This window comes from Ylistrum balloti, unplaced genomic scaffold (assembly GCF_031769215.1).
Source record: "Ylistrum balloti isolate Yb309-2 unplaced genomic scaffold, AGI_CSIRO_Ybal_v1 Utg370052, whole genome shotgun sequence".
Taxonomy (NCBI): Eukaryota; Metazoa; Mollusca; class Bivalvia; order Pectinida; family Pectinidae; genus Ylistrum; species Ylistrum balloti.
Window position 1 is genome coordinate 555,265 of NW_026782104.1, and position 15,940 is coordinate 571,204.

Sequence of the window (15,940 nt, forward strand, 5' to 3'; positions counted from 1 at the left end):
AAACTTCACAAGTCATCAACTTCATCCTATTAATATGCAAGAAAGAAGTATTAGCATCTGTTAGCAGTTTTTTGAGGTTAGAGGTATAATCATTGAAAACAAAGCCCCTTTCTTGCACCTTTTCCATTATCCTGGTTGCCGGGACGCTGCAGAAATGCCAAACAAGGGGAGAGTAATTAAAATTCGACAATACAAAACTCTTGTAAATTAACATTTTGAAATATTTTGATAAAAATGTCCAATCCTTTTCAAAACTGCGAACTGTTTGGAGGCTTGTCTACAAATAAAAGAGCTATGTTTGTCAAACTTCAATAAAAAAATTATCTCAACACCCAAAAGTTTAACACTATCTTCACAAACTATGGTGGAATTGCCTATTGCGAAGTGATGGAGGGCTTTCTTTCCTAAATATATTGACTGAAGTTGGTCTGGGTTAGCTTTCATGCCATTCCTTTCAAACCAATCTATCAGTATTGCTGCCTCTCTAACACCTCTTTCAGACTTTTAAATAGCTGTAAATCCAGACAATTTGTATCAGTTTTTACAACTTTTGACTGAAATATTGATTTGTCAATATAGTTACAGATAAGACAGTGTGAACGCCTCAAATCAGAAATTAAAAGCCCGGGCTGTCAATATATATTTCCAATGCGCTACCGGACTGTGCTGGTCGGTCGGGATAATACCGGGCGGTAGCGGCTGTACTTATCACCCCTCCTTATTTGAAGAGTTCGAATACTCGGAAAACCTTTGATAGTTTCCATATACGATACATTTTTAAAGATGGCAGCTTCCTCCGAAAACACGTTGTTCCAGCTTGCGATTCAGAGAGTACTTGATAGTTGGACTGTTCTTCAGGTGAGAATGTATATCCATGTACAACTTATTCTTAATTTATCTGTGGTTTTTTAATCGTTTCAAGAAAAATATCAAATTAGACTGATTTTTAAATTGCGTGTTCATCAGCTCATGCCAATCAATGAATGACTAATTGCAAGTCACCACCGCCGTCTTCCGTCCACACTCCGTCGTCTATCCATACATAATTCTTGCTTAAATTATTTAATTACAAAAGGAATATTACATATATCTTTCTCATGTTTCTCGTATATCTGTATACCTGTCTATTTGTTTACCCTGTGACATGTAATGACAGCAATACAGACTCAAATGTGCTATAACTGAATGATTTTACATGCATGATGAGACATCTCTGCTTATCTTTTCCCAATACCAGTAACTTGTCTTTCTCATATCCCAATGTTTTCTATTGCCTGAAGCTTGGTCTTCCCTAGACCTGAGTATACCCATATGTTTTCCACTGCTAGAAGCTTGTTTCCTGTTTAAACTAAACTATGGGATTTGCAGAGGTTATTTATGAATGGGATCCATTTCAAATTGGGTCATTTTGCTTACAAAGATGGCATTCTGCAAAAGGCAAAAATAAAAAAAAAAGTCAATGCTTCAAAAGACTGAGGACATCTTCAATGTGTACATGGGTATTAGCTTGTCTCCCATAACTTGTTTGTCCCCAGCTCCCCTTACCTTTTCCACTGTTAGTACCTTGTTGTCTCCTTAAACCAGTTTGAATATGTATGCTTTCCAGTGTTTCCGCAGAACAGTTTGTCCCCATGTTTTCCACTGCCAATAGTTTGTCTCTCCCAAATCAGTTTGTACCATGGGTTTTCCACTTTGGTGTTGGCTTAACATGTTATCCGTGTCTGTCCAGTTCAAAATATCTCTCATAACTCTAGTGACCTCATTTATGAAGGAATATTGATCAAATTTGATGCAAAGCTACATTTAAGTATAATGATACCATAGATGTCAGGGTCACTGTACTGCTACTATTCATAAGGCTGCCACCTCTGTATTTATTTGTTCTCCTACGTCTTCCTCAGACCTGTTAGTACATATATATTTCCATTGCCAGCATCTTGTTTTCTCAAGCCCTGATTGTCAGTATCATTTCAGTTTGTATTAACTTGACTTCACAGTAAACTCAAAATCTACCATATTTGTTTCTCATACATTAGTATAATTATTTATGATGATGTTTGTCTTAGCTTGCTGTGAGTCACAGCTTTGGTGGGGCAGAGAGTAGAGAGAAAGCCCAATGGATGGTGTATGCGATTGACCAATGGTTCAAAGAAAATAGTAAGTCTTAAGATACCTTTAGAATGTCATTTTTGAATGCTTTTGATGAAATCAAAACCTTTATATTCTTTATTTTAATGCCTAAAATCTTAAATATTTTCTTATTTCTTTAATGTTTGGATAGTATTTATAAATTTTGTGTCATTTGGCTATCTAAATACAATGTAATTCGAAACAGAAGTGATTACCAAGTTCGTGATATAAATACTATTGTGATAACATATATACATATACCTTTCATTCAGAGAATATTGAGACATATGAACTAGAAGACTTTCTGGAGGATGTGATGAACCATGAATTTGACACCATTATAGATGATGGAAGTCTGCCAAGAGTAAGTTGTTATCTTTTCTGATCATCTCCAAGTCTTTATCTATATCACTTGTGAATAATAATAATTACTGGTACATTTTTTACATGTTTTAACTTCCACACTATGGCATCCGTTGTCTGTCAACTTTTACTATGTATTGCATCTATCGGTATTTATAAACGACTGAGTGGATTTTGATCAAATTTTGCATGAATGAAGCATTCCTGGGGAAAGGGGAACCAATTTTGTGTAAATGGTGGGTGCATATTGGGGAATCCTATATATTTGATAAGTTTATTTAAATATTTGTATAAATACAATTCACAAAAGAAAAGGATTTTCCTCAATCAATCATCCTCTATGCCTTGGATTAACTTACCCCTGTTACTTACACAAGATATCTGCACTGGTGTGTGGGCTGTATCGCCTGAGCTGTGAGGGTAAAACAGAAGAGGTACATGAGAAACTACAATCTCTACCCCGTGCTCAGTTACATCAGTGTGCCCGGGTACCTAATAATGACAAGGTATGTACATTTTTTGTCAAGGGTTATTAATGGTCAAAATGACCTTGGCTGTTCAGGGGACCATAAACCAGCAAAAACACAGGAACCAAAATTCAAAAAGAGCAATTTGATTCCCTTGAAATTTGACTGAAAATGATGATTTTGTTGGTCAACAAACATATATTATGTTGTTAAGAATTAAATCCTTCTACTTAAAACCGGTACTATGGATTTTTTATAACCTCCTTTCTATATCATTGCTTAACAGTGTTTTGAAAGTATGCCTCACTCAACTGTTGTATATGTTTGTTTTAACTGCAGGATGAAGATGATGATGATGATGATGATGATAATGATGATGATGATGATAATGATGTTACCACGGATACAGGAGGGGCTAGTGCTGCTGCTGCTGCTGCTCCTCCTTCACAACCTATCTCACAGTCAGGACAAGGAAGTGGGTCTCAATCAGGTAACTATGATTAAACAATGACAAGACAATTGTTCTTATCAATGTCGAGATGCTGCAAATACTTAAACGGTTTGAGTGGTTGCCTGTGTAAGTCCAGGTGAAGACCTGTGTGGTTTGACACTACTTCCAGTGTTTTTGTTTCTCAGGAATATGACCGGTCTATGCTGACATGGTTGTGTCTTTTGGCAAGACACTTTGCCCTAATTGCTCTGAGTGGCATGTGAATGCCATTTGTATGTTGTTATCAAGATAGTCACCAGTGACTTCAAGAAGACCTTGACTCAAACTGACCTTGGCTGTTTACAGGGCAATTTAACCAACAAACAAGTATCAGTGTCATTAATTGTGAATGCAATAGCCAATCAAACTTCTAACACGAACAACTAGGATAATTACCTTTTCTGGGCTTATCTTCTTTCTTATTTCTAACATTGTTTCACATCTTGTCATGTTATCAGTCATATATCTGGCCACATTGTGTGATTGGTTGACAGAAACAATGAAAAAATAAGACCTAACAACAACATATTGCATTTGTTTTAACAGCTGTTCCCATGGAGGAAGAGGAGGATGGTTGGCAAGTCGTCAGGAAAGGAAAACGTCGATGAGGATAAAACTACTACAGTGCAGTACAGAATGCTTGAGTCAACTCATGCTGAAGATCAGGTGATCTTCCAGGCCGGAACAGAGTGTCCTTGGGAACCTCAGGTCTACCCATTAATAGGACTTCATCTTACTAAGGCCAACTTGGTTCAGTGATTGTGGAACCATCCATCATTCTAACTCCATCATGTGCTTTATGCCCATTAAAAACATTGACAGAAAGAAAAAGAAAGGTGTAAACTTAAAGATCTGCAAAAGACAAGACAAATTTCAGAGGGGGAAACTTTTCTGATAAAGTAGTTAGATCTTCTGTTAAACCAGAGAAAATACGGATGAGCTTGTACCCCTTACATAATATATTTCATCATATCATTGGAACACTGGAACATCATTTCATTTATTTCACTGTGATATGCTAAATTGTCTTTGTCACATATTAATTGTATTGAATTTACTTTTAAATTCAAACTGGTGACAAAGCATTGAACACACTGTATGTGTCCACCAATAACTCCATGAATGGTAATAAGCCGTTATCACCAAAAGTGATATTTAATTAGCCAAACATCATAAGATGGTGGGCTATTCAAATCACAATTTCATGTGAAGTACTGGATGGATCTTTCTTAAATTTTATGGATAGGTTCCTCTTTGTCCCTAGTTGTGCCTGTTAACGTTTGGGACTGATCAGAAAAACAAAATGACAGTTGGTCCTCTTGTGTTGCCATGGTGACCAAATGAAGATCTCTTGGAGGAATCTTATTTGGACATCCCTTCCAAAACTATTGTTGATTGGGGAGTGGAGGTTACAAGTCAGCCATCCTAGCGACAGTTTTAGTTATCACTATTTCTTCAAAGGATTAATGTTCAAATTTCTTATCAATAAAAGCAAAAACAGAGAATGGAAAAGATCTAACATTCAAAGAACAAAAAAAAAGATCAAACAATGTTTGGCATCAAAATCCCTATAGAGTCTTGTGTTGTCCTGAAACAAGCCCACTCCTTACCTGGAATTTTTCCATGGGCCCTTTGTAGGATTGATATTAATGTTCAGTTTGATTCTGTTCAGACAGTATTTAATGATGTCGGGACCAGTTATGATTTACACACAGCATGACATCAGAATTTTGTGCTATATACATCAATGTAATCAATCAAAACTCCTTCAATTTTTTTCACCTTTTTATGAGACAACCATGCTCTGCTTCTCTGTTTTATCTTCATAGCTTTTCCTGAGGTTACAGAGGTACAATTTACCATTTAAAACATTAAAATGTAATTAAAGGTTAGACCACAAGTGTATGCAAGTAATCAGAGTGCAGCTCAAATTTAAACAAAAACATTTTTATGTCTCTGCTTTTGAAATCAGATGAACACCACACTTTGTCATTATTCTGCATTCAACAATCTACATTTAACTGTTGAAATGTCAAAAAGACAGAGAACTTGTTGTGTTCTATTTTAATGAACTTTAATGAAAATGATATTTCATGAATGTAACATATACACTTGAATTTAACCAGGCTTACATCCTGATTTAATATATAACAAACGTTCTTCATTACATGTAGATAACTTTATTGTTAACTGATACCTGTATCACAAAACAGTATTTATTATCTATCAATTGTTAATGTTTAATTACATCGTTTTATCTATGTACTTCAAAATAAATTATAGAAATAAATATCTGTCTCATTAATACATTGATGAATGACTTCTTTCATTCATAATACAGCTGAAACTTGTTATCTGACAATTAACGAGACTGTGGAAAAAATTTTGACAAAAAAATTGATGTTGACTACGAATGCAAAATACTCCATGGTACAAACAGTTTATCACCCTGTAATTTAATCTGTTATTTGAAATAGCAGTAAATAAACAGAAACAAATAGATTTCTTCTACAAATCGGACATAATCTGTTATTTTGTCTTGGAATTGTGGGGACTGTATTTTGTCGAAAAGTCTAATGGTTAAACGATTTTGTTTTTATCATTACTAAAGATGCATGCTACAAAGCTAACTGTATTCATGTCTTGTGTAAACATGCTACTTGCTTAACATAAAGGTAAGTCATTGCCAAGGATAGTGACACTAATTAAGAAGCCAACACTTGAATAATTAATCTGGTAATTAATTGTCAGAGACCAAGTGTTGTGTGTACCTTAACCGATACCAGATAATTAGCCATGTGTTACACACAGGTGACATGCAAGAGGTATTCATGTAGGTGTTGTGATTTCTTCAGAAGACATGCTGATGTTTTGACAATAATCATTTCGAGACAATGAATGACTTTTATGTTGCTTTACAAGTAAAGGACTGATAAATCCCAAAATTTCTTCTCAATGAAATTTGTGTCATCCGAATTAATGAAGAAGGAGAATAGTTGGGACTTTGTTATTTCGACTCAAACAGAATTTCCACTCACGCAATATTGAGACAACAAGTTTAAAGTGAAATATCTAATCTTGTCTATCTGAAGATAAGACATTCACAATGTTGGTGACATGTTCACATTGAAATATTGCTTTTGGTAAAACCAGAAATGTTCATTTCACATTCTGAATACAATTGAAATATCTTGCAAAAGAATTTGAATTACGACCAATAGATATTTCAGCAGAGTCCTCTGACTTCATCAGACTGGTGTTGAGTCAGTTACTGGTCATGACTTTGATCATGTGACCATATTGCTGTACTGTAACAGGTACACCATATCATAGCAAAGTCTTCCAACACAAAGTTTTCAACCACTTGTTCACTAGAACATCCGCCGTCCACCTAACCCTCCGCCAAATGGTCCTCTTCTGTCTCGAAGGCCATTGCCTCTTCCTGGTTGGAGATTGTGACCAGGCAAAGGCCCAACAGGGTCAAACCTTGGCTGGAATAGGGCACTGCTTGGCTGGCTTCGCTGTTCTATCAAGGAGTGAGGCATCAGCCTTCCTGTCAGGATACAAATCAGACAGGTCATTGAACCAAAATAAGAATTGAAAGGAAATATTAACAGCAATTTATTTTTTCCTTTATTGGTATTTAATGAAAATATTATCTTTAAAAATAATTTTTCAAATCCCAACCTGTTCTTGAATGTTAGCATACCAGATGGATGAGCTGCACAAAAGCAAAATATATTTCACATTCTGTACCTACATGAACATGTAATGAAATTTATATATATATTTACCAATTAAAAGCATCAGTAATTTATATATTATAAAGACTCACGATCATAATGGCCAAAAACTGGATCAAGGTCATGATCCCCGTTAAGAATGCCAGGGTGGAAAGGTCCAGGGGGAGGTAATCCAAAGGAAGGAAGCACCGGAGGACCGAACATCGGCACTGGATTCCTCTTCCATATTCGTCTGCGTTCCTTCCTTAGTCGATACTCTTGTTTGTACAGCTGGCAAAATGTTCATGAAAAAAATAAACATCACAATCCTTTATCACGATTTTCCATGAATTGCATCATGCCTATATTCAACAAAACTTTTGCATTCACACATTAATAAAATAACCTGAAAATTAATTTCATTCTTATCACTGATACAACCAAAACAAACTGTCAACTTAATTTGATACCTATATTTAATGTTATGCATTTTCATTGTGTAGGATGGAATTGACACTGACATGCAGTATACTTAAAAAGTTTAAATGATCTTTTGATACATGTAATGGTGATGAAATATTTACGTTGGTACATGATACCCATTTCATGAATACTGTTATTTATACATAATTAAACTTAATTTTATTTTTATACTCACCCTGCACCAATCTTGTGCCAAAGTGTTGTTATTTCGATCTAGAAAAATAAAATAATATTTTGATAACAGAAAATGAACATTCCAAATTTTCATTCAGGTTCCATCAAGGAATGATCTTGCATTCACTCTCACGTTTGGTATATCTTTTTTTTCTCCCCCTTTCAGTCATCAAATAAACATCTTGATTTTTTATTACATTCAATATGGAGCGGAGAGACAGACCAGTATGTGCAGAAATGGTTGGGCATTTGGGCTAGACATTACACTGGATAGCATGCAACGGGTCCTCACCTCAAAATGGCCCGGACTGTTCAGAGGACAATAAACCTACAAACAAATACATTCAACTTTCTAAAGGATCTCTTTCAGCAACAATGGAAATTTGCCCATGCACCAAATTATATAAAAGTGAGTGGTATTAGTAGCACCTTGAAAAAGGATTAAAAAGGTCCATAGGGCCAGTGCTATGACCCATTTAGTGTGGTAACCATAGGAGTATGAAAGGGTTAAGTTTTTCATCTGAAAAAGTATTAAAACCACAATGTACAATATCAAATGATATGCTGTTGGATAAACAAGGATCAGTTTGAATATGGTGGTGAATATGAATCAAAATATTCCAAAATAAAACAATCATCTCTTTTTGGGGTTTTAAGACACTGCTTTTTTCCTATATGTGGACAAAAAGATCGACAGAATGATAAAAAACCGTATCGTGTCTGGACATCAGTTCCAGACCTTTCTGTATTTCGGAACAGCCATATTGTGAAGGCATATCACATGCACTATTGACCTGAATGACCTCGCACCCTGATAAAGTTTGGTTGCTGTAACACGCCACACTTCCAGAAGGTGTGTCTTATATGTGGATGAAACAAAAACTGCTAAAAACCAGCCCTGTGGCTTAAATTCGGGTGTGCTTTATAGGCTGGATAATATGGTAAGTGAAAAAACTTACTGCCAAAGTCCTTTAGGTAAACATGTCTCCAGAGGTATCTGTCCTTGCACAATTGACTGAACTCCTTACAAGTCTCTGACATATTAAGCAAACCCACAACATCCAACATTCCTAAGATCTTCAGCTAAAGCAAACAAGAATAAAATTGTGAAAAAAAGTAATTTCAATTAATGCAGTAATTACAATGTTTAACAATGAAATGATAACCTTTTTGATACTCGTATGTATTGCAAACTAGAATATTGACAGTACCAAAAGCCCCAGGTATATCTGAACCCAATAATCAAGCTGACCAATGCAGGTACCACAAAAACCTTTTAAAGAGACAATATAGGTCTGTTGAATTGTCCTCTAATTCAAACAAACATTGTTTCATATGTGAAAATAAAATACTTGTCCGGTAAGAAATACAACTTTGACCTTGACCTAGTGACCCTCACTTTCAGTTTTGCTTGATTGCAACAAACTGTACCTCACAAAAGTCATAAAAAATTATTAAAATTGACCATGACTGGACATAGACATAGATGTTTCTTCAGCCAATTTTCCTGTCACAACAAACTATAGTCCCTGTGCTGTAACTTTAACTTCACCTGTAACCTGAATTTCACTTGTAATCCTTACTTTCACTGGTACATTCACAGAAGTGGTCAGATCTCTACTGCACTTACCTTCACTTCATGACTGACAGCAAATATCCCATAAAATGGAGGTAATCTTTGTCCTGTGAACAGAATGCCAATATTATAATGTACCTGTAGGTCTCTATGGGTCTCTTATATCCATTTAATATATAACAATCACTAATATTCATGTATCAACTAATCTAGACTTTGTAATTTTCTGTAGTAAGTTTCAAATTACAGGAGAAAATCCTTAGTCATTTATATAGTACTGTTTAAAACTACTTGACTTTTGATGCAGTGATACATACCTGTTCTGTAGTGTTGGAGCATGGGCAATGCTATAGCATCCTTGAACACACGAGATAATTTCCCCAGGTTTTGGTAGCAATCACCAGCTCCTGTCAAATATATAATTTATTAATGTATGTATTTAACATGTAATGTTTTATAGTAATAGTATAGATTTTTCAACTTAAGTTAAAAATGTAGTATTAGTAAAGTATTAACAAGTCAGAAAGTAGCCATTGTGTTCCTGGCCATATACAGTCTCTAATTTACAGATTACAAATATGTATACTGTTTCTCTATGTTAAGAAAATGCACATCCATTGAGCATGACCTCAGGATTGCAAAATCCACACATCTCCATATAGAAAATTTACTGCCAATGAAATTTCAGGAATTTGAGCACAATGATGACATCACACCTTGAAGTGGACAACAAAAATCTGATTATTTAGGTCCCTTGGATTCATTGTAAACATCTGTACTGTTACAGAACACTTATTCCTTGGGGCACTTATTTTCATAATATACATGCACCCAGTATATAACTTATTCCATGGGGCCCTTCGGATATCATTATAATAAACTTAAACTTAATACTATAGTATAGGAGACAGAAAAACCCACATGGTCACTTAGGTAGAAGATAAGTGTGAACCAATGTCTGTCCTCTGTCACCCACTGACATGTATTCAAATAATGTTACTGGTGTATAATAATTTCTTACCTTGAGGTGATGTTTTTTTGATGAATTCCTTTGTGTTGAGGTTTAAACAACATGACCAGTTGTCTTCATTTCCTTGCAGATGTCCTGAAACAATGTAACAGATAACATAATATGATTTTTGAAGCAGGATAAATATTAGATTAAACAAAGACCAAGAGAAACTAGATCATTCCCCTCAACATTTCAGTAATCATGTCAAAACATTCTTTCCATAGTGATAATACAATATGTTCCTCTATCTAGATTTGGTCAACTTAAATATCTATCATGTTATGCCCCCTCTCCCCTTCCCCCAGGGACAACTTTAATATCCAATTAATCTATAAACTTTAAATTAAAATGCAAGTGTTAAATATCGTTCAATATTGCATTCTGAATATAATTAACAAAAGTCATCCACTAGACATACAAAGTACAGCAAATGTTGTGCCCTTACCATGTACCACCAGCACTGATCCCATAGGAAAACAGGTTAAAACAAAACTCTGCTCTGTACAGCTGGGCTGTACATGCTTGTAGTATAGGCAGTACTGGCCTGGCTTGTCTCGCCATCCACCTGGCATACCTCTCTCAATTAAGGGACTATCAGCATCACAACTTGTAGGTAAAGTACTGTTATCTGGATTTGTCTGAGAGGCCGGTTGATCATTTGTTGAACTTGTGGCAGCATAGAACTTCTTTAATGAAAAAATATGTAATTAATTTGAATACATATACACATTTGTAAAATATATTTAGTCAAAAACACAATGACATACAATTTTCATCTGATTGTGATCAACATTTGACAACAAAAGTCTATCAGCATATATTGGCAAGTTAAGAATATTGTATACATGGAAAGTTTCACTGCAATTAAACTTTTGCCAATGAGTGAAAATAATTCTTGGGCTGAAGTTAACCTTAAAGCTTATAGAATACGCTTATATGTATTTCAACATTTTGTGAAATGGAACGGTTAATTTCAATCAAGGGAGTAAATAATCCCTTTGTGAATATTTTTCGGCATGCAGTGTTTTAACCAAACGAAGCATCAAAAATCAACTGTTTCAGTACACACAAGTAACGGTATATAACGGAACCAAAAAGTCAATTAAAAATGTTATAGCATGGAGCAACTGTACTTGTTGAAAGTAAAGTATTATCTTATATTAATTATTAAATACACAAAAATGTTACCTCATCTACAGTAGTGTAGCCAGTCTCCAGCATAAGGACATGTAGGACGGTACACATAGCCTCAGCAGAGCATGTGATCCCAGCATTCTGATACATATCACTTAGCACAGCTGGCACAATATGTCCATAACTCTCTCGACACAACATGGGTTCATTCAAATATCTATTGACCAAAGTCAGATCTATTTTTTCAACTGTGGAATCTGTTATTTGTTCCTCTGTGTCCATTTCTGAAATCACCTGACCATTAGAAGTCATCTCTGATGCGTTGGATGCTGAATACTGGTCAAGACTTGTAGGAGTGTCCACTTTATCAGAATTTGAGCATTCATGAGACAGCTGTGCAGCACTGACATGTCTGGATTCAGTCTTTGCATGAGAGGAATGAGAAGCAGATGCTGCTCCAGTGCGCACAGTCTGAGTTACATTACCTTGACTACCTACTCTTGATGTCTGCTGCACTGAATCTGACCATTCCTTAGACAAAAGTTGAGGTTTACAAACAGGTGCCACATTATCTACATCCCCTGAAGTTACTACATAGACGAGATCACCAGACACAATTCCGTGGCTAACCAGAGTTTTGTCCACTTCCAAAGTATCTTTCTTATTAAGACTTAGCGTAAAATCACTGAAATAGAATAAAAAAAAAGTATGTTACAAAAACAAATATATACTTATTATAATTTATAGTGGTATATCAAAATCATATTAACTTAATCAAAAGTAAATAGTGCTATTCCAATTAATCAGTTTAATCAATGATTATTGCTATTTTACCACCATGTTGCTAATACTTAATCTAATTAATTTATCAAGGAAACAGAGGCTAGTTATTTTCATCTCAAAAATATTGTTTGTATCATGACAACATATTGGTTGTCTAGTTATTTTAACACAGAAACATAGCAGACATATTGGTAGTTAGCTGCAATATTCACAAAAACTTTTCATTTCAAGAGCTAAATAATAAAGATTGTTGACCTTACAATCCAACAATTTTATTATATTGTTTTATGGGACAAGACGTTAATATTTTGATACTTCACTATCAATACATCAGCAGCAATGATGCATTAGTCAGACTCTACCAGCTTTTTCATAAAACTCACAGCTTATACCACAAAACACTATAACATACTACACATTAGAATGTGTGATATAAGAAGTATCTTTCAAAAATTGTTTAAAGGTAACATTAATCTATTTTTCTTTCTTCTGTCTGTAAGTCCTGCACATGAATATTGATAGCTTGAAATGTTTTGGCTATTCTGAATCTTAAGAAATAGTTTTTAAGAATTATGGTAATAATACACAAATAAAAACAGGTTGGGACCATCATGTCAGTGGTTGTGGTGTTCAAATCATCTCATCTTGCCTGATTTCTCCTTCTGCATAGTGTGACATCAATCCTGATGATTTATCACTGAACATTGGTTAAAAGTTCACATAAACATGATTTTTTTCTTGGTTAGTTTTATAAACAATAAAAGGGGGAAAGTCTTAATTTAGAGCTGTGAGAAAGAGGAAATGGTGAGAGGACTTTAAAGCATCAACATTGTCAATAGGAATGAAAACTGAGGAAGCAAGTTCTACAGTGTGATATTTCTGTGAAAGAGTACAATGTACTTATTAATTGCAGGCTCTGAATATGTCCTGATATGTTTAAAGGCACATGCTGTGGTGGTTTGACAGAGTGTAGGGGTTTACAGGGATTCATGATGTCATGCATGGTTGTGTAATATAGGGGAAGACCAATTTGAAGTTCGCAGAGCTGGAGCCGCAGAAGTTGTCACAAAATGAGAAATATCTGGCAGTTCAACACTTGACTTTCTAATGTGGTTGATTTATTAGTAGGTAAACATAGCAGTCCCGCACTTAGCAATGTATTCTAGTTCGGGATTAATCATATAACTAGGTTTTTTAGGAATGATCCTTCGAGAGTAATTGATAGAAATTATCACATCCAGTCAAGACGCGAATCATGTACATCTATGAACACCCTAGATATATTTCGTACCTCTATATATACATGTAGCTAGTATGAAAGACATTTGAAATTTGTCATTATTATTGTCGGTCAGGACGAACGAGAGAGTGTAAGGTTATTTGCACTAAGAATATACGCAAATGTTACATGTATAGAGTTTTGATAAGGCTACTGCGTGGTTTGTTATTTTTAAATGCTATTGAAATTGAGTCTACAAATCTGATTGTAAACATTATTAGCAAGTATCTAAATCTGGTTCAATTTTTACCATTTTAGTTGTGGAAATATTTCACAAACTACGACATATATGCTTGAAACCAAACATGTTTCATCTAATTCTCGAACTTTCGTCTCCCGACCTAACTTCAAACGAAGTTTCATTTTCATCGGCTGTCTGTTGAATTTTTTTTTGTTTACTTCCGGCAAAAGACAGGAGAGGATAACTCTGTTAGGGTCGCGTTCGCGTAAGCGGTTGGACCAGGCTGAAACGCCCGATCCTCGTCTAGATATCTAATACAACTGATGTATCTAAATTAACAGTACATTAAACCGATCATTTGATAACACAATGCATTTACACATGTTCATTATTTATTGGACTTCTCAATGAATCCACAACTCGACTTTTTCTGTGCTGAAATATGAATGGCAAATGTTAACAAAATCATACAGGACATACGGTTTTCCACATCCCGTTCTCCATTGGTGAAACTATATGCACTATGTCACATCAAAATTCCCTCCACGTGTAAATGTTGTTTCATTCGTGCAATGTTAGCCCAGAACAACTTAAATTCTTTCCATATATGGGTTACACAAAGACTACGAACCCAATTTTAAATCGGTGTCTTGAGCATGAAATCAAGACCAACTGAAATCAGCATCCGAGCCCAAACAGCGTCCTGAAGAACCTACTGAAAATTTCCCAGAAACACTGATTGGCAGTTCTTCCTAATAAGACAGGGGGAGATTTCTGTCGATGTTTCCCGGCTCCTTGGAGTGGGAGATAAAATGCTTTATAAACGAGTAAAACTGAAGTGAATTTAATTAAACATAAGTCGTACATACCCTGAGTATTGTTGCAAAAGGGGAAACGAGCAATTTTTTTACAGATATCAAATCAGCCATACCGCTTCGCTTTAAACAAGGGACTGTTGAAGCGTAAAGAACAAAGTATTTGTAAAATGTGTATCGTTACAAAATGTGGTTTCGATATTAGTGTAACTCAGATACATAAGTCAATAATCTTTGACTGACCGGTTGATAAATTTTATCAATAAAACACATTTAGGTAGTTCACAGGGGTGTGGATAATTACTTGCATATGTACACTTAGGTTGGTGTAGTCTGGGCCCCGATAATCTTATTAGTGGGAGCCAGCCAGATGGACAGTTCTAGTATGAGTATATGAACTCTGTATGTTGATGAGATGTTGCTTTTGTACATGTAACATTATTAATATTCAACATGTAATAAACATGGCTATTACCAACAAGTACGTGCGTTTACGCCTACTGTGTTACAACCTCATATCAGTTTTTTGTGTGTTTAATTTCCAAGAGTGAAGACACATCCGTGACTCTACCCCATCATGCCGCGTTCAGTATTTTTAAATTATCATTAAATGCACAAACATAATTTCATTTAGACTTACTTGTCTATAGAAGTTGTAAGATGTAAACTGTATTTATTTCAGAGCTACAACAGCGAAAAAAACAACAACAAGAAAATACCAACATGTCAACATAATAATCCAAACCAAAATTCAACAAAATAGGAAAAAATAAACAAAAGAGAGATTCACACGGCGACTCATGAAAATGTACAAGGAAAATAAGACCCTGTGTTCCGGAAGAGTAAGCGTCTGATGCTGCGTCGACGACACCCGTCATGTAAACCAATCCCAGCAAGTAATGTCATGTTCTCAAATGAGAACATATCAAGGTATACAATTTGGAACCATCAGGCAAAGCCACAAAGACATCAACACACGTCCAGCCCCATATCCGGCACAAAGAATACAATATTTCTTAACGAGGTCACTATGACGACCGTAAAACTTCCCTACTTTTTGATCACTTCAACCTTCATCTTTTTAAAACAAGTTATCCAATTTTTATTTGTTGCCGCACAGATTGAATTGAGCAAGGTTTCGCATTACGGTATATATATGTACTAAGTTTTCAACATAGTAAAATGTACCGTTTATTAACAAAGATAGTACATTTTGTATCAAGGACACGTGTATTTGTCTATAGCACTATCTGAAATATATCTCAAACTATGTCTTTCCATGTCATGCTAGAAGTTGATCACGATGTATACCTAAAACATTTGGCTCGTTT

At 35.1% G+C, this 15,940-nt stretch overlaps 2 protein-coding genes across 2 annotated transcripts; one reads left to right on the plus strand and one right to left on the minus strand.

The window, feature by feature from the left end:
- The first annotated feature begins 779 nt into the window (after positions 1-779).
- Positions 780-5,709, plus strand: LOC132549240 (pre-rRNA-processing protein TSR2 homolog). The gene is made up of 6 exons (XM_060213155.1): positions 780-858; positions 2,067-2,157; positions 2,403-2,494; positions 2,871-2,999; positions 3,300-3,450; positions 3,997-5,709. Exons 1-6 carry the CDS (start codon positions 784-786, stop codon positions 4,056-4,058), a joined length of 600 nt encoding a protein of 199 aa, XP_060069138.1. The 5' UTR covers positions 780-783; the 3' UTR covers positions 4,059-5,709.
- LOC132549239 (F-box only protein 7-like) lies at positions 5,609-13,992 on the minus strand. Its single transcript, XM_060213154.1, has 10 exons — positions 13,864-13,992; positions 11,606-12,236; positions 10,863-11,103; positions 10,427-10,510; positions 9,723-9,812; positions 9,460-9,512; positions 8,789-8,912; positions 7,831-7,868; positions 7,286-7,463; positions 5,609-7,003 (listed from the first exon to the last, which is right to left on the minus strand). The coding sequence occupies exons 1-10, from the start codon at positions 13,980-13,982 to the stop codon at positions 6,822-6,824; spliced, it is 1,740 nt and encodes a 579-aa protein (XP_060069137.1). The 5' UTR covers positions 13,983-13,992; the 3' UTR covers positions 5,609-6,821.
- Between the last annotated feature and the right edge of the window lie 1,948 nt (positions 13,993-15,940).

Bases quoted from the DNA above. Each gene is read 5' to 3' on its own strand.
- LOC132549239 (XM_060213154.1), bottom strand. From the start codon at position 13,982: ATGAAAATGAAACTTCGTTTGAAGTTAGGTCGGGAGACGAAAGTTCGA. The intron at 7,869-8,788 runs GTAAGTTTTTTC...TTATTTTTCTAG, and splicing joins TTACCTAAAGGACTTTGGCA to ATCGAAATAACAACACTTTG. The intron at 7,464-7,830 runs GTGAGTATAAAA...ACATTTTGCCAG, and splicing joins TGGCACAAGATTGGTGCAGG to CTGTACAAACAAGAGTATCG.
- LOC132549240 (XM_060213155.1), top strand. From the start codon at position 784: ATGGCAGCTTCCTCCGAAAACACGTTGTTCCAGCTTGCGATTCAGAGA. The intron at 2,158-2,402 runs GTAAGTCTTAAG...CCTTTCATTCAG, and splicing joins CCAATGGTTCAAAGAAAATA to AGAATATTGAGACATATGAA. The intron at 3,451-3,996 runs GTAACTATGATT...TTGTTTTAACAG, and splicing joins AGGAAGTGGGTCTCAATCAG to CTGTTCCCATGGAGGAAGAG.